General features: G+C 58.5%; 1 protein-coding gene and 2 long non-coding RNA genes across 4 annotated transcripts in view; 2 read left to right on the forward strand and 1 right to left on the reverse strand.

Moving 5' to 3' along the window:
• Positions 1-11,120, reverse strand: part of DNAH17 (dynein axonemal heavy chain 17) — a 103,411-nt gene extending 92,291 nt beyond the window's left edge. The window contains exons 1-11 of one of the 2 annotated variants that reach the window (XM_045490925.1): positions 10,913-11,120; positions 9,528-9,982; positions 8,025-8,218; positions 6,415-6,607; positions 6,136-6,235; positions 5,913-5,998; positions 5,625-5,750; positions 4,810-4,962; positions 4,612-4,698; positions 2,802-2,969; positions 2,463-2,579 (exon numbers count right to left, since the gene is read on the reverse strand). In XM_045490925.1, the coding sequence (XP_045346881.1) occupies positions 2,463-2,579; positions 2,802-2,969; positions 4,612-4,698; positions 4,810-4,962; positions 5,625-5,750; positions 5,913-5,998; positions 6,136-6,235; positions 6,415-6,607; positions 8,025-8,218; positions 9,528-9,872 (1,569 nt within the window). In that variant the 5' untranslated portion in view covers positions 9,873-9,982; positions 10,913-11,120. Of the gene's footprint in view, positions 1-2,462; positions 2,580-2,801; positions 2,970-4,611; positions 4,699-4,809; positions 4,963-5,624; positions 5,751-5,912; positions 5,999-6,135; positions 6,236-6,414; positions 6,608-8,024; positions 8,219-9,527; positions 9,988-10,912 lie in introns of both variants that reach the window. The other variant, XM_045490924.1, reaches the window with a different exon arrangement.
• Positions 11,121-13,957: 2,837 nt separating this feature from the next.
• Positions 13,958-16,835, forward strand: LOC123604624. Its single transcript, XR_006715393.1, has 2 exons — positions 13,958-14,283; positions 16,227-16,835. It is a non-coding gene; the product is annotated as an uncharacterized LOC123604624 (long non-coding RNA).
• Positions 16,836-21,298: 4,463 nt separating this feature from the next.
• LOC123604629 lies at positions 21,299-24,221 on the forward strand. Its single transcript, XR_006715398.1, has 3 exons — positions 21,299-22,870; positions 22,984-23,217; positions 24,112-24,221. It is a non-coding gene; the product is annotated as an uncharacterized LOC123604629 (long non-coding RNA).
• The last annotated feature ends 396 nt before the right edge of the window (positions 24,222-24,617 follow it).

The following is a 24,617-nucleotide window of genomic DNA, read 5'->3' on the forward strand; positions in this document are numbered from 1 at the left end:
GCCGTGAAAGGAGAGGGGACGAGAAAGGCCCGGGGAGAAGAGGGCCCTGTTCACGACCTCTGTGCTCTGGCTCGTGGCCCCCTCCCTCCGCCACCCCCTCGAGTGCCTGGGGGGAGGGGGCTTCCTCCCGGACACCCTGCCCCTTGCAGCGCGGCGCTGACCGCAGGCTCCCGATCACGAAGGGGACGACCTTGTTGGTTTGGCCGCAACAGCCAAGCTCCCTGAGGCCCCTGGACTGAACAGCACAAAGCCCCAGCCCCTGAGCCCCAAGAGCACAGGTACGCGTCTCTCAGCTCTGCCCTTGCAGGAGGGGAGACACAGGGCCCGCCCGGCTCCCGCGCTGCCCTCTAGCTTGGGAGACCCCATCACGGGGTGCGGCGGGAGACTCCCGTTTCCAGGTTACAGGACTGGCTGGAAACCTGTGTTTGGGACCCTTGGAGCTTTGGGACCCCAGTACCACTCCGCTCCCTCGGCCGGAGCCAGTTCTCTGGGAGACGAGAGCCCAAAAGCACCTGTTGTCGTGCCGGCTGGCTGGGTTCTGAGTGCACCCAAATCAAGCGCCTGCCTTTGGGGAGGTGATATTCGAGCCCGGAGGACAATGAATGCACAGAGACCCACACACAATAGAAGACACCAGGGAGGGCCGGGTCTGCAGGGAAGTCCTGGAGGCCTCGCGCTGGCCTGAGGCAGCTACCTAGGGGGAAGAATGTTCCAGAGACGGGAACAGCACTTCCACTGCTGGGTTAATTTGCATTCACGGATATTCTGCTTGGAGCACCGACTGAATCTAAGACTAACTTGCTCATCCCATTTGCAGATCCGATTCCCTTGTGTTTGCAAAAACAAGGTCTCGAAGGCGAAGGCAAAGGCACATCCTGGCCATTTCCGCCGGGGAGATCCAGGATCCAGGAAGATGGTCAGCACCCTGAGCTACCTGGGCCACCCCGACTGTCCTCCTGTCTGGCCACACTCGGGCTGGTTTGGGGTCCCGGCTCTGCCGCTGGCTAACAGCGTGACCCTGCGCAGGCTTCTGGACTTTTCCGAGCTGGCACAAGGAGATGGCTAATGTGGGTGACAAGTTCAGCCGAGCGCGTGGGACCGAAGATCCTAGAATGACTACTGGGCGTCCCCTGTGGGCACTGAACTTCCTGCAGCAGCCTAGAGCCTGCACAGCAGGGGAAGCAACAGGTCTGACCCGCAGAGTGTCCGCGTCGAGAAACACGCGGAAAACCAGGCAGGAATAAAAAACCTCCCCGAGTACATACGTATATTCACTCATCTGAATGCTCGATGCCCGTTCTCCAGAGGGGCCGTGGCATCAGCAGAGGCCCGCCTCAATCGTTTTGTTGGAACCAGGCAGGCCACGGAAATGCACGAAGAGGGGTGAGCAAGGGCGGGAAGGAGTGGCGGGGGCTGGGGCCAACTGGACGCCACGTTCTGTCCACAGGGAGGAACAGTTGTTCCCTTCAGCCACTTGTTACTACGAGGGGCTGTGTAGAGGCCAGTGTGGCCAAATCGCCTTCCAAGAGAAGGTGAAAGTCTGGACTTTCACATGAACCTTCTCAACTTTTACATGTTGGCGGCTTCGTTCAAAAAATTTTTAACCTGCCGGGCGAGAGTAGGCAAGTCTAGAGAGACAGAGAGCGTGAGTTGGGGGGAGAGAGGCAGAGAAAGAGGCAGAGAAAGAGGCAGAGAGAGAGAGAGAGAGAGAGAGAGAGAGGGAGGGAGGGAGGAGGGGGGCAGAGAGAATCCCAAGCAGGCTCCAGGCTCAGCACAGACCCCGATCCCACGACCCTGCCATCAAGACCTGAGCCGAAATCAAGCGTCGGACGCTCAACCGACTGAGCCGCTCAGGCGCCCCCGTGCTTCCCTTTTGAACGGATATTGTCCAGGGGGGTTAGCGCCTTTCTGCCGTCTATTTTTTGACATCCTTTTTCCATAGCATCCTGCCTTTTTGCTAAGTGCAAAAGTGCTAAAAACACATAACGCTCGCCACCTGGAAATCGTAGAAAAGTACACGGAAGGCAGACACGTACCAACAGGGCAGCGGCGGGTCCCTGTTAATGATGCCGGGGCCACTCGTGGAGCCTCGGATGTCGAAGAGGGCGTGAATTCAGCTCAGCGGGTCAAAAAGCGCACGTTTTATTTTTACAGCAACTCTAACGTTTGGTCCTTTTGAGCAGGGGGAGGGTCGAATCGAGTGAGAACAAAGGGACACCTTCACTTAGTGACTATCGGTAAACGGACAAACTGTCACCTGCTCCTTACTCCCTTTCCTTCCTTACTCTTTGGCGACAAAACCCGACAGGAGTTACCCAAGGAGCTCTGAGACGCTGAGCGAGGCCCCCGGCTGGGCCAGCCCCTCTTCTCCAGATGGTCACCCCAAGGTGACTCCCGGTGTCGCCCCCCGCCCCGGGTGTTGCTGGGACACCCCACGCCGGCAGGCCCCTGCCCACGCCTACCTTTGCGCATGACTCAATGGAGCTGCAGCCATCAAAGCCCTGGCAGAAGATGGTGGCCAGCCGCCTATCCAGATCTTGAATTTTGGTCTCAAAACTGGCATAATCGTTGTCAAAACTCTGCAATTGAATCAGAACACCAACCTGGTAAGTCGGCATGCAAAGCGGGGGAATACTCACTCTGACCCCAACCCTGAGCCCACTGGCAGGATTCGGGGCTGCATCTGAGTGCGCAAATTGTCGTGAGCACGTCTTCAGAACGTGACCGTCTAACACACCCCCTCCCTGTGCCTCCCACACCCGGGGCGTCTGTCGTGGATCCGGCCGAGGCCCCCGACTTACCGAATCTCCGGGGTCCAAGGGGTCATATTTGCACTCGGCAAAGACCTTCACCAGCTCAAAGACCTCATCGTAAATCTGGGTGACCATGCTTCCAAGGATGTTCCCTCTCACTCCCCCCAGCTCGATTTTCTCCAACTTCAGAAACTCGATGGCTGTTTTATAAAGATCCTGGGGGAGGGGAGAAAAAAAAACACCCACCCAGTAATCTCCGTAACTAAACGCAACGGATGAGCCACTTATCCAGCAGGAAGGAGCCAGGGAGCAAGAACCCTGGGGGCCTCAGGGCAGTGGGGGGCCCTCTGTTCAATTCTGTTCTGTAAAGTGCTTTCTGGAATACTCTGAGAGTCACCTCCAAGCCATGAGGAGGTTGGGCTCTTCTTGTCCGGACCCCACACCGCCCGAAAGGCACCTCTACATAGATCACGCTTTACTGGGGCCCCCATTTCCTCAGCTGTGGGGGGAGGCGGTTGGAAAGGCACCATGTCGTTTCTGATGTCCTGACTCAGCTTCAAATCTTCTGCTTCCTGGAAGCCCGTCCCCAACTTCGAGCCCGTCCCTGACGAGGGTCTGAAAGGATGCCCTCACGCCCAGGATGCCGGGACAGAGGCCTGCATGTAAATCCTACCGCCTCTGAGGTGCGGCCCTGTCTCTTCCTGGAGGCTTTTGCAACTATTCTGGCCTCTGGCGGGGCTCTCCCTTTCCAGAACCCCCACTCGCTCTTGACCTTGGCATGTAATCACACCCGGTCCGTTCACGGGACCTCGCTGCTTCCGTGTGAGGCTGCTGTTTCCCAGCCCAGATCCCCAAGGCTCCTTGAGGATGTCACGCAGCCTCGGGAGCCCAACCTAGGGCCTGGCACCGATCACTCCCCCGAGCTGGTGCCGAGGCCGGGGCCGTCTCCCATCAACTGGACAGAATAGGTACTGTTATGAGCCCATTTTACAAATAAGGAGACTGAGGGACGCCCGGGTGGCTCAGTCGGTTAAGCGTCTGAGTTCGGCTCAGGTCATGATCTCACAGTTGGTGGGTTCGAGCCCCGCGTCGGGCTCTGTGCGGACAGCTCAGAGCCTGGAGCCTGTTTTGGATTCTGTGTCTCCCTCTCTCTTTGCCCCTCCCCTGCTCTCTCTCTCTCTCTCTCTCAAAACTAAAAAAAATTTAAAAAAAAAACTTTAAAAACGTTCATTTGCGGGGCGCCTGGGTGGCGCAGTCGGTTAAGCGTCCGACTTCAGCCAGGTCACAATCTCGCGGTCCGTGAGTTCGAGCCCCGCGTCGGGCTCTGGGCTGATGGCTCAAAGCCTGGAGCCTGTTTCCGATTCTGTGTCTCCCTCTCTCTCTGCCCCTCCCCCGTTCATGCTCTGTCTCTCTCTGTCCCCAAAATAAATAAACGTTGAAAAAAAAAACAAAAAAACAAAACAAAACAAAAAAAAACGTTCATTTGCTCGGTCACTCCATGTATCTGACAATGCTTGTGCGGGGTCCTGCGTCCGTCCACACCTGCCCTAGCCTAGCCCCGCTAGCCCTCTCCCTCGGCCTCCCGGCCCCCTGGCTGTGCCTGCTTAATTTGTCATCAGCCTGCTCCTGGACAGAAGGTGTGGGGTGTGGAGAAGCAGCCACAACGGGCCACTTTTGTTCTTGGCCGACAGCTCCGGGCGCGGAGGAGGCCGGCCCGTGACTCGGTTTCCCCATGACGCGGATGCTCGGGCGGGACTCTCATCCTCCCTGCTGGGGGCTGTGTGATGGTGGCGGGGTAAGGACGGGAGGCGCAGCTCTCCCAAGGTTAAGGGCAGCCTGAACCAAGCGTCACCTGTACCTCAATGGTCTGGATGCGACGGAAGAAGGCATTCATTCTGGAAAACGCCAGGGACGAAGGGAACTCCCAAGGCACCGGCTCCTTGTCCTTCAAGGGGGGAGAGAGAAGGGAGGCCGTGCTTGGCCCAGACACTCCCACGTGTGCAGGTGGAGCTCGCGCGGAGTCGCCCCCCGACCCGGCTCTGACGTCAGGCCGTACCTTAAAGAAAAGCCTCATGTTCGCACAGCAGAAGTCGTAGGTGTGGTAGAGCTCCTTCAGGACGCCCACGGACAGGGAGATGCCGCTCAGAACCTCCTCTGTTTCGCCCTGCAGGCCCTTCAGCACCAGGTCTGGGCTCAGGAAATTGCGCGTCTGGGCCGAAGAGAAGGCATTCCCAAGTCGTGACCGAGCTCTCCGCGGGGGACATCCGGGCGCACTGCCCACAGGCCGCTCAGCGGGCTACGAACAGCCCGGCACGGGGTCCTCGGCCTACCCCTTGGGACACGTCAACCGTCCCTTATGTTCCTGCCCCAACCGGTCGGCCGGCTCCCTGCCTTGCCCGGCCCTGCAGCCCCGCAGTGTATGGGCTGCTGCACAGAATCCGGTCCCCTGGGACCAGGGGCCTCCAGGGACCCAGAAATACAGCCCTGCCCCCCGCTGCAGGGTCCAGGCCCGCAAGCACCACCCGCAGGTGGCCCAGACTCAAAGGCTGGTGGCTGGCTGAGGCAGGCTGGTGACAAGCAGGGAAGGAAGGGAATCTGGAAGGATCTCGGGGCAGGTGCATAAAACCCCTCAGTCCCGGCCGAGTCTTGGGGTGCTGGGACTCGGTCCCCTTGCTGTCCTCCTCCCTCCAGGCGTGGGGGGCAGCTTGGGCTGGCATTGGCCAGGTCTTGGGAGGACTCTTGGGTGGCCACCAAGAGGGCCCAAGCTCAGCCCGGGGCCCGTAGACCCCGGTGCCAGCCACTTTGCGTGCGTGTAACCGCCCGGGAACGCCAGCCTCGGGGACACGGAGAGACAGGGAGGGGCAAGGCTACCATCTCAATGATCAGGTTGCAGAGCTCCTGCAGGATGATGATGATCCGGGAGGGCGTGTTGTAATGCTCGGAGGTGGCCCAGATGAAGCCGGTCGTGAACAGCACCTTGGCGATGACGGTGGGGAGCTGGCAGGGGGAGGGGAGACGGGCGGGTGTGCCTCCAGGACGGGACCCCAGAGCGGAAGGAAGACGCGCTCCCCAGGACAAGAAGCCCCGTGGCATGGGGGGCCCCCTCCCCCTAAGACACGAGACCAGCCCCTCAGAGTGGCCTCTGTCCGGCTGACGCACCACCGTGAAGTCGGTCTGCTCCATCTCTTCCAGAAGGATCCGCAGAGGCTTCAGATACAGAACAATGTCATTGGCCTCCTTCAGCCCTGCACGGGACGAGAGCAAGGGCTCTCTGTTCATCGACACCTGCTCCTCGAGACCCACCACCCTTCCCCAAAGGAAGCTGCTGGAGGGGAGACGCCCCAGCCCCTCGCCGAAGGCACCGACTGCTCCCTGGGCTCACCTTCGGTGACGTTCATGTACACGCCTTGCAGGGCCGGCCAGTAGCAGCTTCTGGCTTTTTCCAGGATCTCGACTATTCTGTTCACTTTGGGCCTGTTCAGCTGAGAAAGAACACAAGGAGCCTTTCGAGAGAGGCTCAAAGACCCGAGACCCTGCGGCCGCTGGAACGGAGGGCTGCACGCGGGGCCTCGGGGATCCTGGGGGTCCGCACGGAGGGGCCGCGTTGGTGACGAGTCCGCCTGGCTAGACGGTGGCTGCCGAGCAGCTCAGGCCCGGTCACCTGCTCATGGATGCACTCGAGGTTCGTCAGCCGGGCATCCCAGAACTCAAACTCGACGCGGGGCAGGGGGTGCTGTCCGTCCAGCAGGGCCTGGGCCGAGTCTTGGCTCAGCACGTCCCGGATCTGGTGGGACCAGTCGATGATGACAGTTTCGATGGCGTGCAGCAGCGAGCTGTCCAGGGAGGGGGGCATCCTGCAGAGCAGAAGGTGGAGGAAGACGCTCTCACAGCCACAGGTGCCAGGTTTTACCAGCTCTGCCCCTTCTGGGCAGGAATTGTCCCCCCCTCCCACCCGCCTCCACCAGTGGTCCTCAGACAACAGGCCCCAGGCATCTTGCCTCACGTCCCAGAGGGTGGTGGAGGAGGAGGAGGATGGTGGGGGGAGGGGGATGGTGGGGGGAGGGGGTGGTGGGGGAGGATGGTGGGAGGAGGATGGTGGGGAGGAGGATGGGGGGGAGGATGGTGGGGGGGAGGATGGTGGGGAGGAGGATGGGGGGGAGGATGGTGGGGAGGATGGTGGGGGAGGAGGGGGGAGGAGGAGGATGGTGGGGGAGGAGGGGAGAGGATGGTGGGGGAGGAGGGGGGAGGATGGTGGGGGAGGAGGGGGGAGGAGGGGGGAGGAGGGGGGAGGATGGTGGGGAGGATGGTGGGGAGGAGGATGGGGGGGAGGAGGATGGGGGAGGAGGAGGATGGTGGGGGAGGGGGGAGGAGGAGGATGGTGGGGGAGGGGGGAGGAGGAGGATGGTGGGGGAGGGGGGAGGAGGGGGAGGAGGGGGGAGGAGGGGGAGGAGGGGGAAGGAGGGGGGAGGAGGACGGGGTGGGGGAGGAGGACGGGGTGGAGGAGGACGGGGGTGGAGGAGGACGGGGGTGGAGGAGGACGGGGGTGGAGGAGGACGGGGGAGGGAGGAGGACGGGGGAGGGAGGAGGACGGGGGAGGGAGGAGGACGGGGGAGGGAGGAGGACGGGGGAGGACGGGGGGGGCGAGGGTGCAGGAGGATGGCAGGGGGAGTCCCCAGACCTCCCAGCTCAGAGAGGCCCAGATTGAACAAGGATGAGACCATGTCCCAGGTGGGCTCCTCATGCCATCCTGATCGGGGCCACACAAGGCCTGTGTCGGGGGTTGTGTGGAGGACCTGCCTGCACAGTGAGCCCCCCCAAGAGCGGTCACCCTCTGACGTGAGTAGATGGAGCATGCCGTCACCCCGCAGCGGCTCCGAGAGCCTCACATACCAGCCAGCTGAACGTGGTGGTCGGGCAGGTGCGGGGGGACATCTCGTGCCTCCCGGGGCCTCTGGGACGACACAGCCTCTATCTACACGCGCGGTCTCCACCTGCCCCAAACCCCTCCCACGCCCCTCAGTGCCCACGTCCTAGATCTGGATATCCTGTGTGACACCCTATAGGGGCCGCGGGCCGCCTGGACGCATACACGTGCGTGGTGGGGGAGGGGCTCCAGTCCCCCCCTCCCCCCACCCCCGCCGCGCTGCCCTCCTGCCTTTGACCTCGGACTCAGCGCTGTCTCCCGGCACCCCGTCCTCCCGTGCTCCAACCCTGCCGGCCACCGGTCGGCTAGTCCCGCACCCGGCCGGTGGCCTGGGCCGAGGTGCCTACCTCTCCACGGACTCCAGAGTGCCGTCCAGACTCCCCAGGTGCTCCGGGATGGGCAGCAGCGTCGTCCCTCTGATCTTGCCCCCCATCACAAACATCTCGTTCTTCAGCTTGTGGACCTGCCTCACAATGTCCTCTGAGACCACCCGGGGCCATCCGCTCAAGTTTTCGCTTTGGTTTAACAGAGACCAGAGCACCTGAAAGGCAAGGGCCCCGGACGCGTACCCACGTGTGTCCTCCGACCCGGTGGCGCCCAGGAGGAGTGGGGACCCCGAATCGATGCCAGGGGGAGGCACGGCCGGCAGAGGGGCGCGGGCCCAGGACGGCCGCCTGCCGGCAAAGCCAGCTCCACGAGGGGAGAGCCGGCACCCCCCCCCCCCCCGGCTCACGTGAAGCCCCAACCCCGGCACCCTGGGGTGTGGCTGTCTTTGGAGACGGGGCTTTCAAGAGGTGATCGAGTTAGAATGAGGTCACACGGGTGGGAGGCCCAAATCCAACGCGACTGGCGTCCTTGTGAGAGGTCTGGACGCTGACAGGCACGGAGGGACGGCCAGGTGAGGACACGGGGAGGAGACGGCATCTACAGGACCAGGAGGGAGGCTCCGGAAGGAACCCCTCCCACACCTGGATCTCGGACTTCCAGCCCCCAGGCCCGTGGTACCCTGTCGTGGCAGCCGGAGCAGACTGACGCGGACGCCTGTCAGCTCCGGGCCCCCCAAGCTCCTCCTCCAGATGGAAGGACGCTGGCCTGAGCCCTGAGTTGGCACTTGGGTCCCACGAGTCCTCATGTCACACGTGAGGAGAGCAATGGCCAGAAAGCTACGTCACTCGGACTCTGGCTGGTGTGGCTGTCCAGAGGTCCTAACGTGGTGCCGGGCCGGGGGCTCTCGGTCTGGTCAGAACGCAGGCCTGTCGGGGCGCCCGGGGGGCCCGGTCGGTTGAGCGTCCGACTCCGGCTCAGGTCACGATCTCACAGTTCATGAGTTCACGCCCCGCGTCGGGCTCTGTGCTGATGGCTGGAGCCTGCTTCGGATTGTGCGTCTCCCTCCCTCACTGCCCCTCCCCTGCTCGTCTCTCTCTCTCGAAAATAAACATTAAAAAAAAAAAAAAAAAAGGACACAGGTCTGCCTCGGCATCAGGGCTCCTGCATTTCTTTTTTTTTTTTTCAACATTTATTTATTTTTGGGACAGAGAGAGACAGAGCATGAACGGGGGAGGGGCAGAGAGAGAGGGAGACACAGAATCGGAAACAGGCTCCAGGCTCTGAGCCATCAGCCCAGAGCCCGACGCGGGGCTCGAACTCACGGACCGCGAGATCGTGACCTGGCTGAAGTCGGACGCTTAACCGACTGCGCCACCCAGGCGCCCCAGGGCTCCTGCATTTCTGATGGGCTCCCAGGGAGGCTGATGCCGGTGGCCCGTGGGCCACCCCCTGAGTGGCAGGGCTCTAGACCACCCACTACCAGAGATCCTTCCTCTGGCCCCTGGCCCACCCGGGGCACCCACCTCCTCCACGACAGCGATCAGGTGCTCCACAGGGGTGGGGCTTATGTCCCCGTAGATGAGCTGGTCTTTGTAGGTATCCTTCTTGACGTTCCCTGGTTTCTTCTTGATGAAGTAAACGCCTTTGGACTTGAGGGAGGCGGGGAAGCCCAGGCAGGGGATGATCATGCCGGCCGGACTGAGCGTCAGAACCAGGACCAGCACGTCCGGCTTCTCAAAGAACTCGGTGAACAAGGCCAGGTTCTCCTCAGCTCCCACCATCTTGCTCCACTTGTCGGGCTTGAACTTCAGAATGAGGGCGGCGACTCCCTCTAAATACTCCAACCTGACGTCCGGGGTGATGGTCATCGTGACGCTTCCTCAGACCGCGGTCGTCCCTCTGGCGCGCAGAGACGCTGACGCAGCTCTGTTTGCCGGGACACCTGGCGTCCCCCTGTCTCTGGAGCCACTGGAAACCTCTGTTCTGACCAGGCAGCGAGAGAAGGTTCCTTGTGAACGTACACTCTTCAGCGGTGCATGGGCTGGAGGGAGGGAGGGACCGGGGGGCCTTGTCTGTTCTGGCTGGCGGGGGGGGGGGGGGGGGCGGGGGTGTGCCCTGTGCTGCCGGGGGGGGGCTGTCTCAGGGGCTAGGACCACACACCAGTGGGGTGCACTTGTGTGAATTGAGACCAGGGAGCTAAGAGCTGGGAAAGGTAGAGATGGGTGCTGGTGAGAAGGGAGGGCAGAAGATGATCAGAGCCAGGTGGTCCGATGGGGGTGGCGGTGGGGGGGGCAGATGAGACCAGAGAAGGGTCAGGTTGAAGGGTCCGGGGAAGACATCACACCCCAAGTGCATGGGCGGAGCTCAGAAGGAGGCAGGGGTGGAGCCCATGTGCGGAGAAGCATCAAGTCCATTGTGGTCTCCACCCCCCACCCCGACGGTGGCCATAGTGTACCCCAACTTTTGCCCAGCTCTTTGGCCTTCCCGTGCCACCCCCCACCCCCCACCACAGGCTCATGAAGGGGTCAAACTACAGATTCCTCATAGACCCCTCAGAAGCTGCTCACACCCCCATCCAGGAGATGCCCCCGTGGATCTTCCTGCAGGGGCAGGGTTCACTGGAGTGCTGGGGGGGGGGGGGGGGAGGAGGAGGTGAACAGGGGGAGCAATGTGGTTTTATTACCACCTAGGACCCGTGTGGCTCCAGCTTTCCGGGGACCCTGGGACTTGACTGGAAGAAGCCAGGACTGGGGGCTGAGGCAGGGCAGAGAACAGTCTGGAGCAGCTGGAGTGAGGCCCCCGGGAAGACAGGGAGGGAGGCGGCGGTGGGCGACCTGCACGTCCTGCCCAGACCCAGCGAGGACAGAGCTTGGGGGTCCGAGCACCCCTCACACAATTAAAGGCTCACCAGCTGAGCAAATGCTTGTGCCAGGCGGAGGCAGGCTGAACCGGCCAGCAGCGCTTTCCTGGACCAGAAAGGAAATGGCTCCCTTCCCTTGAGGGGCTCCAACTGCCACGGAACTTCTGCAGGTCTCCTCAGCACCTGGGACTTCTAGAACTTTCTCCCTGGGGACCTGAGGGACCAGCAGTGGTGCAACAAATGGCCAAACCTCCATGCCCACCACCGTGGGGAGGCTCGAGGACTGTAATATTTTTTAAACTCAGTTGAGCCATCTCTGCCTTTGAACTGGAGCATTTGGTCTATTTCCAGTTCCTGTAACCCCTACTATATTGGGATTTAGGTTTATTGTCTTACTTAGTGCTTGGTATTTATCCCGCCTCTTCCAGAATGCCTTTCTTCTCTGTCTTGCCACCTTCTGGATTCTTTAATTTTTTTTTCTAACATTTATTCATTTTTTGAGAGACAAAGAGAGACAGTATGAGTGGGGGAGGGGCAGGGAGCGAGGGAGACACAGAATCCGAAACAGGCTCCAGGCCCCCAGCACAGAGCCTGTCGTGGGGCTCAAACTCACGACCTGTGAGATCATGACCTGAGTCGAAGTTGGACGCTCAACCAACTGAGCCACCCAGGCGCCCCTGGATTAAATAATTTTTATTATTTTGTCCCCCCTCTCATTACTTTGGTTATTATACATCTTTTTGTTTTCCCTTTGGAGGCACATAGACATCACAACATGCATCCTGACATCCCACTATACTATTCACTACAACCCGATAATCAAGTTCAAAAAACGATTTCCATTTACAATAACATCAATTCTGCTTACAATTTCATTTCCAAGAGCATCAGAAAGAATGAAATACTTAGGATTAGATTTTATAAGGAAGTGCAAGACATATATGCTGAAAACAGGCAAGAAAACATCACTGAGAGAAATTAAAAAGACTTAGGTGGATGAAAGGCATCCTGTGTTGATGGTTCAGAAGACAGTCTTGTTAAGATGACAATTCTCGAATTGATCTATAATTGATCTAGATTCAACACAATTCCTATCCAAATCCCAGCTACCTTTCTTGCATAAATGGGAAAACTGGTTCACCCTATGCCAGGGAAATGTGAGGGGCCAAGAAGAACCAAGACAATCTTGAAAAAGAATAAAGTTGGGGCGCCTGGGTGGCTCAGTCAGTTAAGCGACTGACTCCGGCTCAGGTCATGATTTCACAGTTTGTGGATTTGAGCCCCACATCAGGCTCTGCGCTGACAGCTCAGAGCCTGGAGCCTGCTTCGGATTCTGTGTCTCCCTCTCTCTCTGTCCCTCCCCTGTTCACACTCTGTCTCTCTCTCAAAAATAAACAAAAAAGAAAAAGAAAAAAGAACGAAGTTGGAGGACTTGCACTTCCCAAGCTCAACAGTGCCTACAAGAGCTACGGTAATCAAGACTGAGAGCGTCCGGCGGACATCCAGATGCACGCAACAGAACGGAGACCCTAGAAGTCTTTTATGGGCAGTTGGTGTTAGGGATGCCAGGAGAGTCCAGCAGGGGAAGCAGTAACCTTTCCAACAAACGGCACTGGAACGAGTCCAGCCCACACGCCCAGGAAAGGAGTCAGACCCCTACCTCACACCACCTACAAAAATTGACTAACAATGGATCAAAGACCTAAATGTAAGAGTCACAACCTTAGAATAAAGCAGAGGAGTTGATCTCCACAACCCTGCAGGAAGCGATGGTTTCTTACGTGGGACACCGAAAGCATGAGATCAAAGAAAATAACGGATAAATGGGGCATCATCAAAATGAAAACTTTCTGTGCTTCAAAGGACACTACAAAGAGAGAAAAACCCACAGAATGGGAGAAAGTATTTTCACATCTTCCATCTGATAAGGGACTTGTATTCAAGGGGGCACCTGGGTGGCTCAGTCAGTTGAGCGTGTGGCTCTTGATTTCGGCTCAGGTCATGATCTCACAGTTCGTGGGTTCGAGCCCCCGCGTCAGGCTCTGTGCTGACAGCTCGGAGCCTGGAGCCTGCTTCGGATTCTGTGTCTCCCTTTGTCTCTGCTCCTCCCCCACTTGAACTCTATCTCTCAAAAATGAATAAATGACTAAAAAAATTTAAACAAAACACTTAAAAAGAAATGGACAAAGGTAGACTTTTCTCCAAGAAAGACATACAAGTGACCAACAAGCACATGAACAGGTGTTTACATCGCTGACTGCCGGGGAATGAACTCATGTGAGGTGCCCAGAGCCATCAAATCCATCCCTCCAGAAAGTTCCCAGTGCCCAGCCCTCTGGATGAGCACTGCACCGGGCACTGTGCCTGGGCCACCGCAGGCCTTCTGTAAATATTGCCAAAGGAACAAAGGCCCTGAGAAGTCCCGCTGCTAGGAGGTCTGTTTAACCTCATCCAACCTGGTGTTCCCTCAGATGTGTTGGAAACATGGTGGAGCCCTTCTTTCCTCGAAGCCCCATCCCTTGTTTGAAACCCTAGATGCAGGTTTAGGTGGTCCCACTTCTACTGCAATTGTGCTTCCCCAGGGTCTGTGTATCCGTGAGACACAAAGGATCGATTGTCTCCTGCTGAAATCGTGGATGTGCAGGGACTCAGGGAGACCTCCTGTCGCCCTCGAACCACAGCCCTAGGGCTCCAGGGTGGGTGCTGTGCCTGATGCGAGGAAGAGACCCGTGAGGGCCATGGAGTTTCCCGGTGGGTCCCACCTGAGCAAAGAAGACAGAGGAGGACCCACTTTCCAGGCCGCACTTTTGACACGGACCCACTGTCCACGTTGCAGCGGGAGCGGCAGGCCCTCTGGAAACGACCAGGGCAGCGGGCGAAGCTTCCGGACCGGGAGATGCCCTCGGGGCCGAGCCATGGGCGGCTGGTGGTGACCCTCCGCCCTGGGGCCCCCAGCGGGGCACATCAGTCACTCACTTCCTTTGCTGACAGTCACAGACCACTCCAAGAAAACTCATCCCCCACTCACCAGCCCCAGGAAGCACTTCCTCCCGGTTTCACAGCAGACGTGACCCATCATTAAACACAATCGCAGGACAATTTTCTCCTGCTGGGGACGCTTGCGGACAGCAGGGGGCCGGCCATCTGGCTCTCGTCAGCCCTCCCCGCCCCGACATCCTCCCTCTGCTCCAGCCCTGGCACACGTCCTCATGCTGAGTTCCCGGCAGAAGGGGGACGGGAGGACAGTCGGGCTTTGTCCTCCCGCCCAGGCACATCCTTGCCCTGGCACTGGGCAGAAAGGGAGGGCCGAACCCTGCCCACCAGGCTGGCCCTGCAGGGGACTCTTCCTTTGTGACCAGGGCAGTGTGGCCAGAGAGAGGGTTCTCTGGCCTTCGAGGTTGCCACAGGTCGCCGCAAGGGTAGGCACTCTGGAGGCCTTTTCTAGCTTGGGCTCTTAGGACAGCAAGCCCGGGGGTGAGGCCCCAACAGGCACGGAGGGGAGTGTGTGTGGATTCCAAGCGGTCCAGGCTGCGAACAGGGCAGGCCCGTGGGAGCACTTTGCGGCACAGTCTGCCCCTGCCCACCCCCGGGGAAAGGGGTCGGTGCGCGGCGCTCCCCACGGGAGCCGGCGGTTGACGGACATGCCTCGCGCTGGCTGGCCCAAGAGGAACAGAGCCGACTCTGGTCTGAGCTGAGACAGACAGACCCTCCGGTGCTACCGGGATGGAGGAAAGCACCAGACACAACTCCGAACACAGCAGAGGCAGCTGGGCATTTGCAGCCCTGCGCGGCCAGGGGTCCATGGGTGGGAATGACCAACGCGAGACGCCAGGGGACAGGGATTCTGGCTAGAGGCAGCCGAGGACTTAGGACACCGAAGGCGGGGGCCGAGGAGCCTGAGCAGACATCAATGGCAGCGGGGGTGACGGAACGGGATTCTTCCCGAAGACTGGCTTAGGCAGACCTGGAACCTGGGCCCCAGCACCGAGAAGCGGCCTGTCCGAGACAGAGAGCGCTCAGAGGAACCCGTCCCCAGCTTGGGCAAGAAGCCTTCAGGCTTCAACCTCGTGAGGGGTTCGGAGTTTGGGGGAACAGAAGTTGGCCCTCGGGGCAGCAGACAGAGGGGTCCCTCCCGGCCGGCCTGTGGCTCGGGGCGGAATTCAGCAAAACCACAGGGAACTTGGAGGGACCAGATTTATCAGCCACAAGTCCTAGGGTACACGGCATGCCCAGGGCCACACAGCAAGGTCACAGGGGATGAGAGAGACAGAATGTGGACCTCGGGCTCTCCCTTTGTCAGGGTCCAAAGGCAGGGTGTCTGAGTTTTGCGGGGTGGCTGACTGTTGGCTAACCTGAAACAGAAGAGGGGAATTAGGGTTCAGGAGAGCGGAGGCCGCGTCTTCTGAAAGGGGAACTCCGGGGGGGGGCCCAGTTGCCCATCTGGCCGTTTTGCTCCTGGCCTGTGACCCGGCAGGCAATGTGCTCCTGCGAGACGGACGGCCTCCAATGGGTGCCTCGGAGTCAAAGCTCAATGTCAAGCACTTACCCGACGCCTTCCAGGAGCCACGCCCCATCCCCCTGCCAGGCCAGGCCCTTGTGTTGCTCGAAACTGGCTGTGGGCGACGCAAGCCCCCTGTGTCCCGGGCGGGCAGGCCCCGCGCGTGCAGCCCAGCTCAGGGCCTGGGAGCTTTATCTCTGTTTAGAGCAGAGTGAGATGCGAGGTCCTTGAACCAGCAGGAGCACCTGGGGGCCAGTTAGGGCTGCAGGTTCTTAGTGGGAAGTCTGGGGGTGGGGCCCAGCCGTCCTCATCTAAACAAGCCCCCGGGTTTCCGATACAATTTTGGTCTCTGTTTGCAGTAACTTCATTGGAAGCAGCCAATAGCTACCAGGGCCCTCCTGTGTTTCCTTTCTTTCTGGTCATTCAAGCTCCAGGAGAACCCACCCTCAAAGCCGGCCTTCCCTTCACCAAGCCCAGCAGGTGTGGCTTAACACAATGGTTCTCTGGTGGCCGCACAGTAGAATCACCTGGGAAGCTTCTGGAGCTAATGGTGCCCGGCCCCACCGCCCCAGGGGTCGAGGCCGTACGTCCAGGCTTTAAATCTTCCCTGTGGGTCTGAGTGGGGATCCCTGCCTGGGGAGGCTTCAGTGCCCCTCAGAGGGGGAGTCTCGCTGTCCTTTACCCCATCGTGGCCAAACAGTCACAGAGAGAACGAATTAGAAATCCGGGCAGATTCGACTCGGAGACAAACGCGTCCCGGCACAAGCAGCAAGGTGCACGCCAGGACCCCTCCCGAGGGACACAGAATCTGCCAAAGCCCTCGCAGTTGATTGATCTATCGTTGACTGTCTGTCTCCCCATCAGGGGAGACCTTGGACGTGCCCTGAAGGCGTTCCAGCAGGTGCCAGGCCAGGCCCTGTGGATCCCCCCTCTTCTGACCGTTTCTTCGGTGGCGGCTGCTCGCCCATCACATCGGCCAGGTGGGCAACACTCTGTGCTTGGGAGCCCGGGGGACGGGCCGGGCTTCGAGAGACCCACGGTCCCTCTAGCTCAGCATCCACTGGAGACCAGGAAATATCAAATATTGCTTCCTTGAAAGCAACACGACCCCTAGTCTTTGGACTATTTCTTCAAAAGGTTGAACTGCGTTACAGAATACTCTCCTCAATGACTTAGTTTATAAGATCTCCTACTGGAAAACACGTGCCTCCAAGGTGAACTTCAGTGCCCTGAGTAACCTCTGAGAGTCAGGACAAGGCTGTAAGACTCCAGTCTTTTCCCATTAAAGCACCACGAGCCTCCCTCCCTCCCGTGCGTGCGTGCTCCCCTCCGTCCTGCCTTGCCCGATTGCTCAAGTTCAACTCTGAACTTCAGCGGAGGGAGAGAGACACACAGGGCCCCAGGGGCCGGCTGGGCCACTGCTGGAAGGACTTCTGGGCTTTGTTTGCAAACTTAAATGTGCTTTGAAAGTAATGAGTCAGGAAAGCGGCATTTGAAGGAGGTCTGGAAATGAGATTTCCTGCCTGTGGGTTGACTCACGCCTGTCTGTCTCTAAATCTACCCCAAGGACATTTGTTCCAATGTGACAGGGCTTGTGTGCATCCCCAGGACTCCTCGGGTGTGTGTGTGTCGGGGGGAGATTGTCCAGGCTTTGGGGAGGATCCTGCGTTCTTTCCTGACTCCCCCTACCAGTCACCCTGAGCAGCTGAGAGATTCATCCCCCAAGGCCTGTTCCCTCAGTCTGGCCTCCGTCCCTGAAGCTAGAATCTCAGTGGTCCTTTGTCTTCTTGGCTAGCACAAAAGCAACTAATAATTCCGGGTGACCAGCTGTCCTGGTGTGCCTGGGGCCAAGGGACTGCCCAAGATCTGGGACTTTCAGAACAAAACCCAGGAGAGTTGGGGACACCGTGGGGCTAACTGGTGGCCCTCTCATTGTTACCGGGGCCAAAATGACTGCAGTAGGAGTGAAAACAAGCTGTCTGTTTTCCCCAGGAACCTTCCTGGAATCCAGAAGAATTCTCTGGTTCTCGGAGAGGTGGGGAACTTTCTCAGGACCACCCAGCTTGTAATTAGCAAGCCAGGTTTGGAATCTGATTTTCCAATTCACCAAATGCTGCTGGTTTACCCCCTCGAGGCATCGTTTGAATTGCAAAGCTTTATTTTATAGTCTTGGGTGGTCCTCAGACCAGACCACCTCAGGGGATCTGGTGGGAAGGAAGCCTCTCCACCCTCCCCGGGACTCAGAACCTCAGAACCGGGGTTTGATCCCATCCCCAGGTGACTCTAGGCACAGGCGCGATTAGACCAGGGACAGGCCAGCTCCAGACACAGGAAAACAGCACCTTGACCTGGGGGCAGCCTCCCCAAGCTAAGTGGGATATTTAGTGAGACCCTACACTCTGAATTAGAGTTTTATCAAATTCGAAGGGCAGTTACAGGTGATTTTGAATAAAACGGGGAAATCCATTTTTAACACACGGCAGAAAGAGATTCTTTTGTGTTTTAAACGAATGGACTATTTTTTTTGTGTGTGTTTTTTTTTAATAGACTATTTTTTAAGGTAGTTTTAGGTTTACAGAAAAACTGAGTATAAGTTACAGAGTTCTGATATGCCTCTTACCTCCTCAGTCCCCACCCCTCTCCACCCCCCAGTTCCCCTATTAGTAATGGTGTGGTTTGGGGTGATGGGGGTTTGGAACCCACGGCCAAGAAAGAATTCTTGAGATGTCTTGGATGCAAAAAGGTGGTTTTATTAAAGCACGGGGATAGGGCCCGTGGGCAGAAAGAGCCACACTAGGGTTGTGAGGGGCAACTGATCATATACTTTGGAGTTGGGGGAGGTAAAGACGGGGGAAAGTTTCCAAAAGGATTTTCAGATGTTAAAGAACACGGGGCACCTGGGTGGCTCAGTCGGTTAAGCGCCGACTTGGGCTCAGGTCGTGATCTCGCGGTTCTTGGGTTTAAGCCCCGCGTCGGGCTCCGTGCTGACAGCTTGGAGCCTGGAACCTGCTTCGGATTCTGCGTCTCCCTCTCCCTCTCTCTCTCTGCCCCTCCCCTGCTCGAGCAAACATTTCTCATAAATTTTAACTTGATAAACAAGCGAGGTCTTGCGACGCGAGTAGTACGTGATGCCTAATGTCACGTGATCACAACTGATGCACTGGTTCTCCGTCTCTCTCTCTCTCTCTCTCTCTCTCTGTCTCTCTCGCTGGGGGAGTGTGGATGATCGTCTCCCATGCTCAGATGCTTGGTCTCAGGCCGCGGTGTTTGGCAGAAATCGGTGATTTTTCAAAACCTTGGAAGGTGCCCACCATTGGCACTAGGGTAATTTTTGGCACATTTTGGACAGTCCTTTGCTTTTCCACCCAAGAGTGAGCTTAGGAATGCTTTGCTTCAGTCTAGGTCAGGCTGCCTGCGGATATAGACCCTTTCCTCCGCTGCCTTATTGCCGGTTACATTGAATACAGTCTATGACAAGAGTTTATTAATACTGTATTGTAGTCAACATCCGTGCGAGCGTATACCATGGCCCCCATGCAGAACTTTGGGTTACAAGCGTGTTTCTGGAACAAACTGTGCTCGCAAGCCAAGGCTGCAGGTTACAAGGAAATACAATTTTATCTACTTTTCTTTCTGTCTTTGTTCTCCCCGTCAGTGACACCTTGCATTCATGTGGAATGTATGCTAAAATTGAAGAGCCCACACTGATACGTTGTTTTTTGTTTTTTGTTTTTTTTTTTTTTGTTTGTTTTTTGTTTTAATAACGGAAGTCCACAGTTTCCCGTAGGGTTCCTCTCGGTTGTGATACATTCTATGGGTTTGGACAAATGGACGGTGATGATGTATACCCACCATTATAGCCTCACGCAGAGGGCTTCGCTGCCCTAAACACCCTCCGTGTTTCCCGTTCATCCCTCCCTCCTCCCCAACCCCTGGCGGCCGCTGGTCCTCCTACTGTCCCCAGAGTCCTGCCTTTTCCAGAATGTCCTACAGTTGAAATCGCACGGTCTGTGGCCTTTTCAGACTGGCTTCTTTCACTCAGTGACGTGCACTTCAGACTTTTCCATGTCTTTGGGGAACTTGCTAGAGGGGTCTCTGTCTCCCGCTCTCTCTCTCTCTCTCTCTTCACCACTAAATAATATTCCATCGTCTGGATGGACCACAGTAACTTTATCCATCACTGACTGAAGGGTTTCTTGGTGGCTTCCGAGTTTTAGTGACTCGGAATAAAGATGCTATAAACACCCGTGTGCAGGTTTTTGTGTGGCAGTAACTCTTCAGCTCCTTTGGGTACGAGTACCAAGGAGTGTGGCTGCGGGATCGTACGGGGACGGTGTGACTGGTTCTGTAAGATTACCGTCTTCTGCATGGGCTGCACGGTGAGCAGTGAGTGGGCTCGGGGGGCTGCATGTCCTCGCCAGTGTCGGTGTGGTCAGTGCTCCGGATCCTGGCCATCCCGACAGGTGAGCGGGGGCATCTCGTTGTTGTGGCTTTATTTTTTTATTATTTTTTTTTCAACGTTTATTTATTTTTGGGACAGAGAGAGACAGAGCATGAACGGGGGAGGGGCAGAGAGAGAGGGAGACACAGAATCGGAAACAGGCTCCAGGCTCTGAGCCATCAGCCCAGAGCCTGACGCGGGGCTCGAACTCACGGACCGCGAGATCGTGACCTGGCTGAAGTCGGACGCTTAACCGACTGCGCCACCCAGGCGCCCCTTGTTGTTGTGGCTTTAATGTGCCCTTCTCTCGTCGGGGAATTATACGACACGGAGTCCCTTCTCGTGTGCGTATTTCTCATCTGTGTATCCTCTTTGAGGCGGTGCCTGTTTAGATCCTTTGCCTAGCTGTTAGTTGGGAAGCAAATTCTTTCAAAACAAGATACTTTTAAAAAGCCACACCACACGGGGCGCCTGGGTGGCGCAGTCGGTTAAGCGTCCGACTTCAGCCAGGTCACGATCTCGCGGTCCGGGAGTTCGAGCCCCGCGTCGGGCTCTGGGCTGATGGCTCAGAGCCTGGAGCCTGCTTCTGATTCTGTGTCTCCCTCTCTCTCTGCCCCTCCCCCGTTCATGCTCTGTCTCTCTCTGTCCCAAAAATAAATAAATGTTGAAAAAAAATTAAAAAAAAAAAAAAGCCACACCACATACTGTAGGAGTCCATTTATATGAGATGTACAGGGTAGGCAAAACCATAAGACAGAGGGCTGACTGGAGGACGCTGGGGTGGGGGTGGGGGGTCAGGGGGAGGGGAGAGGGGGCAGGGTGGGGGAGAGGAGGGGATTTTTAATAGGGGAAGCTGGCATGGGGGTTGGGGGGTTGCTGTCCCTGTGGGCTGATGAAAAGTTTCTGGAACTCTATGGGCATCGGTTGCCCAGCACTGGGAACGCCCTAAATGCTACTGAAGTGTTCACTTTAAAGCAGTTAAGATGGGGGGCTCCTGGGGGGCTCAGTCGGTTGAGCCTCCGACTCTGTCTCAGGTCATGATCTCACAGTTTGTGGGTTCGAGCCCCGCGTCGGGCTCTGGGCTGACAGCTCGGAGCCTGGAGCCTGCTTCAGATTCTGCATCTCCCTCTCTCGCTGCCCCTCCCCCATTTGTGCGTGTGTGCTCTCTCTCTCTCTCAGAAATAATAAATAAACGTTAAAAAAATAATGAAAACGGTTAGGATGGTAAATTTTGTTCTGTGTATTAGATCACAATAAAAGACGAAGAGGAGGGGCGCCTGGGTGGCGCAGTCGGTTAAGCGTCCGACTTCAGCCAGGTCACGATCTCGCGGTCCGTGAGTTCGAGCCCCGCGTCAGGCTCTGGGCTGACGGCTCAGAGCCTGGAGCCTGTTTCCGATTCTGTGTCTCCCTCTCTCTCTGCCCCTCCCCCGTTCATGCTCTGTCTCTCTCTGTCCCAAAAATAAAATAAAACGTCAAAAAAAAAAAAAAAAAAAAAAGACGAAGAGGAAACAAGCGGCCTCGGTCAGCGAGGCACTGAACGGAAGCAGGGAACTTGCCCAGCAGTGGGGACAACGCAGACCTGAACGAGGCATCTCCCCCAGGACCCCCGCTCTCAGCACAGAGCACGGAGACCTCCCTGCACGCCCCCCACCTGCTCCGTCTGCCCGTGAGGGTCCCGGGCTGCCCCCAGCCCCCTCGGGTCACGGTCACTGGGGTGCATCACTCCCTTTGTGCCAGTAACTCCAGGCGTGATCCTGACGCCACGAAGTCACCAGCGACACCACCAGCCGAAGCGGCCTGACCTCACAGAGCAGAGCCTCATCCCTTCCTAATCCCGGCCACTCCCCGCCCGCCCCGTTCACCGGCTCCCCTCCGGTCCTCTCTGACGCTCAGCTTCGGGGGTGCCGGAGGTGAGCCCTCTCCCTCCGCCCGGCTGCATTCAGGGTCCCCGTCACTCGGGGAAAAACCAAAGGTCTGTGTTGAAAATGACACGTCCGCTGAGCAAAATTCAAGTCGTGAGCCTTGGCTCCCACCTGCCTCCTCAGCGCAGCTCGGTGCCCCCGCCGGGGGCCCGTGGTTCCTGCCCCGTTCCGTGCTCCTCCCCGAGCAGAAGGTCCCTGACGCCTGGGAAGGTGGTGGCTCTGAGGGCAGGACGTGGGTCCCGCGCCGCAGCCGGCTCCGGGAAAGAGCATCTGCAGGGGAACAGCAGGGACCCCCACCGCCCGGCACGGACTGACGATGCTCAGCCCCTGCCTCACCGCTTCCCACCGCCCCGCGGGGCAGGTGCCTGCGACCCGAGGTACAGATGGCGACCGGGCAGACAGTGGTGGCGAGGGCAGGTGCGGTGGCCCCTCGGCACCACTGTCTGCCGAGGACCTCGGGACGTCCAGTGCCGACACACCCTCCCTCTCCTGCCCCGACTGGACCACTCGCCCCCGGGTCCCTCCTGTAGCCCCACGAGCCCCCGCCCGGCGGCTGAGTCTCTCGGATGATCTCCGTCCCGGTCCTTCTGCCCAGACACCAAATGAGACGACTTTCCCACCTTCCGGGGGCCTGGCCCGTGACTCGCAGGCCTCCTGGCTAAACGGTTTCCTGAGGGGAAAACAGGACCACGGGGCCTTGCTGAGAACTCCCTGCCATCGGTCAGGACGCCACCAAGGCTGAGTTCTCTGAGATGCAAACCCTTCAGCACTGGTGTCTCCCGTCTTTCCAGGATTCCGGGGCCTTAGGGGCCCTCGGAGTTACAACCTTCGCGCAGGACCAGGTGGTAACCAGTCTAGGCTCCGAGAGCCGGGTGGGGTGTGTTGTGAGCGGTCACCTCTGCCACAGACAGCTGGGGGATGAGCGGGTGTGGCTGTGTTCCCATCAAGCATCCCTTGAGAAAACAGGCCGAGGATTGGGTGTGGCCGGGAGGCCGTGTTGCTGACCCCTGGCTTTGAGAAAGGCAGAAGGGAAGACCGGCTCCGTTTCCTTTCTTCCTGAGTTCAGGACACCGTCACGGCCCCTGGGGGCTCGGGAACTGCTCATTCAGAAGCGTTTGTGACCTCCCACGCCAGCTGGTTCCCCTGTAAGTCGGGGGTCTCCCCCACCGCCCCCAACAGGAGGTGCAAACCCATCTCCTACTGGATCCACACAGGGTGGGGTGTCCCCAAATCGTAGCAACTCGCCTTTCTGCTCGAGTTTCCAACTAGGACGATTAAAAAAAACCCAAGAACTATTTTCGAGGCCCTTGCAGACGGCCATTGGCAGAGTGCCAGCCGCGGCTGGAGCTGCGACGGCAGGGTCCTCTCTGAACCAGCCGGATGGTGCCTTCTACCCGGGAGAGAAAATTCCAAGGGACTTCTGGGGTTAAAGCTCCAAGCCTCCGATGCAAGAATGCTGCCTCCCCAGGCCGACTGGAGTGCCTCCAAGCAGGTGAGAGACATCGCCGTAGCCCTGTGGGTGTTTGCAGTTACCTGCAACAGCTATTAAAGCCAAGTAGCTAAGACACTTAGAGTGAATTTTAACATTTATTTATTTTTGAGCGCACGCGCAAGAGAGAGTACGAGCAGGGGAGGGGCGGAGAGAGAGGGGGACACAGAATCTCAAGCAGCTCCAGGCCCTGAGCTGTCAGCACAGAGCCCGATGCGGGGCTCGAACCCACGAACCGCGAGATCATGACCTGAACCGGAGTCAGACGCTTAATCCACGGAGGCCCCCGGGCGCCCCTAGAGTGGATTTTAGAGCGACCACTGGAAAACCAAACAGAGGACGAGCCGCTGTCTCACAGTTGAGACCTTTGCGCCTCTTAATCTCCGAAAATGAGGCATTTCTAACCCTGAAAAGTAGCCGGCACAGCCCAGGCACCTGCCACGGTCACGCGCGGCCTCCGTGAGTCAGGGGCTCAGTGAGGAAGGCACCGCGCGCAGGTCGGGCGGGATCTCCACGGGCCTTGTGCGGAAAGACGCCTGGGAGGGAACAGGAGGGGCGGCTGTGAGCTCAGGACCGCTAACTGTCCCCAGGGGGCGGGGACACTTGCACTTGCAAAGCCGATGTCCCCTCCGGTTTGCAGAGTGGGGTTTGTAGCCGCTGCACCCACTCGCGGTTGTTTGTCCAAGAGGCGCACGGGGGGCTGCCTCCTGTGAGGTCCCTTGCTGGCGGCTGCCGGGACTTGTCTCCGGGGCTCGGGGAGTTTACAACAGAGCAAGGATGTGCCTGCCGCTGGCGGAGAAACAGGGGAGGCTCCTGTCGGGGCCCGTCTGTCCTTCTGTCTGCACTCCCTCAGGCAGGCGTCCCGCGGGCCGGTTGTGACCATTGTCTCCTTCACAGAGCCACCAGGATGGAGAAACTGTCCCCAGCCTGGGGACGCCTCCACCTGTCGCAGCCCAGAGAGGCCAGGAGGCAGCGGCTGGGCTCATCCCCGCCCAACACAGCGGGGCGCCACCCGCCAGGGATGCTCTCCCCGGAGCCCTTCTCCTCCACCCGGACACGGGAAAGAGCCCACTGGGGTCTGGAAGGCTGCAGGGCTGAGGCCCAGCGAGGAGACGGGCTCACGAGGACAGAGCCCTGGCGTGTTTTGCTTGCTCTTGAATCCCCAGCGCCTGGCACATCCTTGGAACAGAGTTGGCTCAAGAAACACCTGCGAAATGAATGAACGAATTACCAAACAGAGAAGCAGAAACCATGACTGAAACATAAAAGTCCATTAAAACGTGTAGGGCTTCCTCACCGGGCCCGGAGCACCAGGCTTGAAAGCAGGGAGGGGAGGCACACTCCTCGGGGGCAGAACTCAAGGAAGGCCCCAAACTCTGTGACCAAGATAGACAACTTTTCGA

Source organism: Leopardus geoffroyi, chromosome E1 (assembly GCF_018350155.1).
Source record: "Leopardus geoffroyi isolate Oge1 chromosome E1, O.geoffroyi_Oge1_pat1.0, whole genome shotgun sequence".
NCBI classification, from domain to species: Eukaryota; Metazoa; Chordata; class Mammalia; order Carnivora; family Felidae; genus Leopardus; species Leopardus geoffroyi.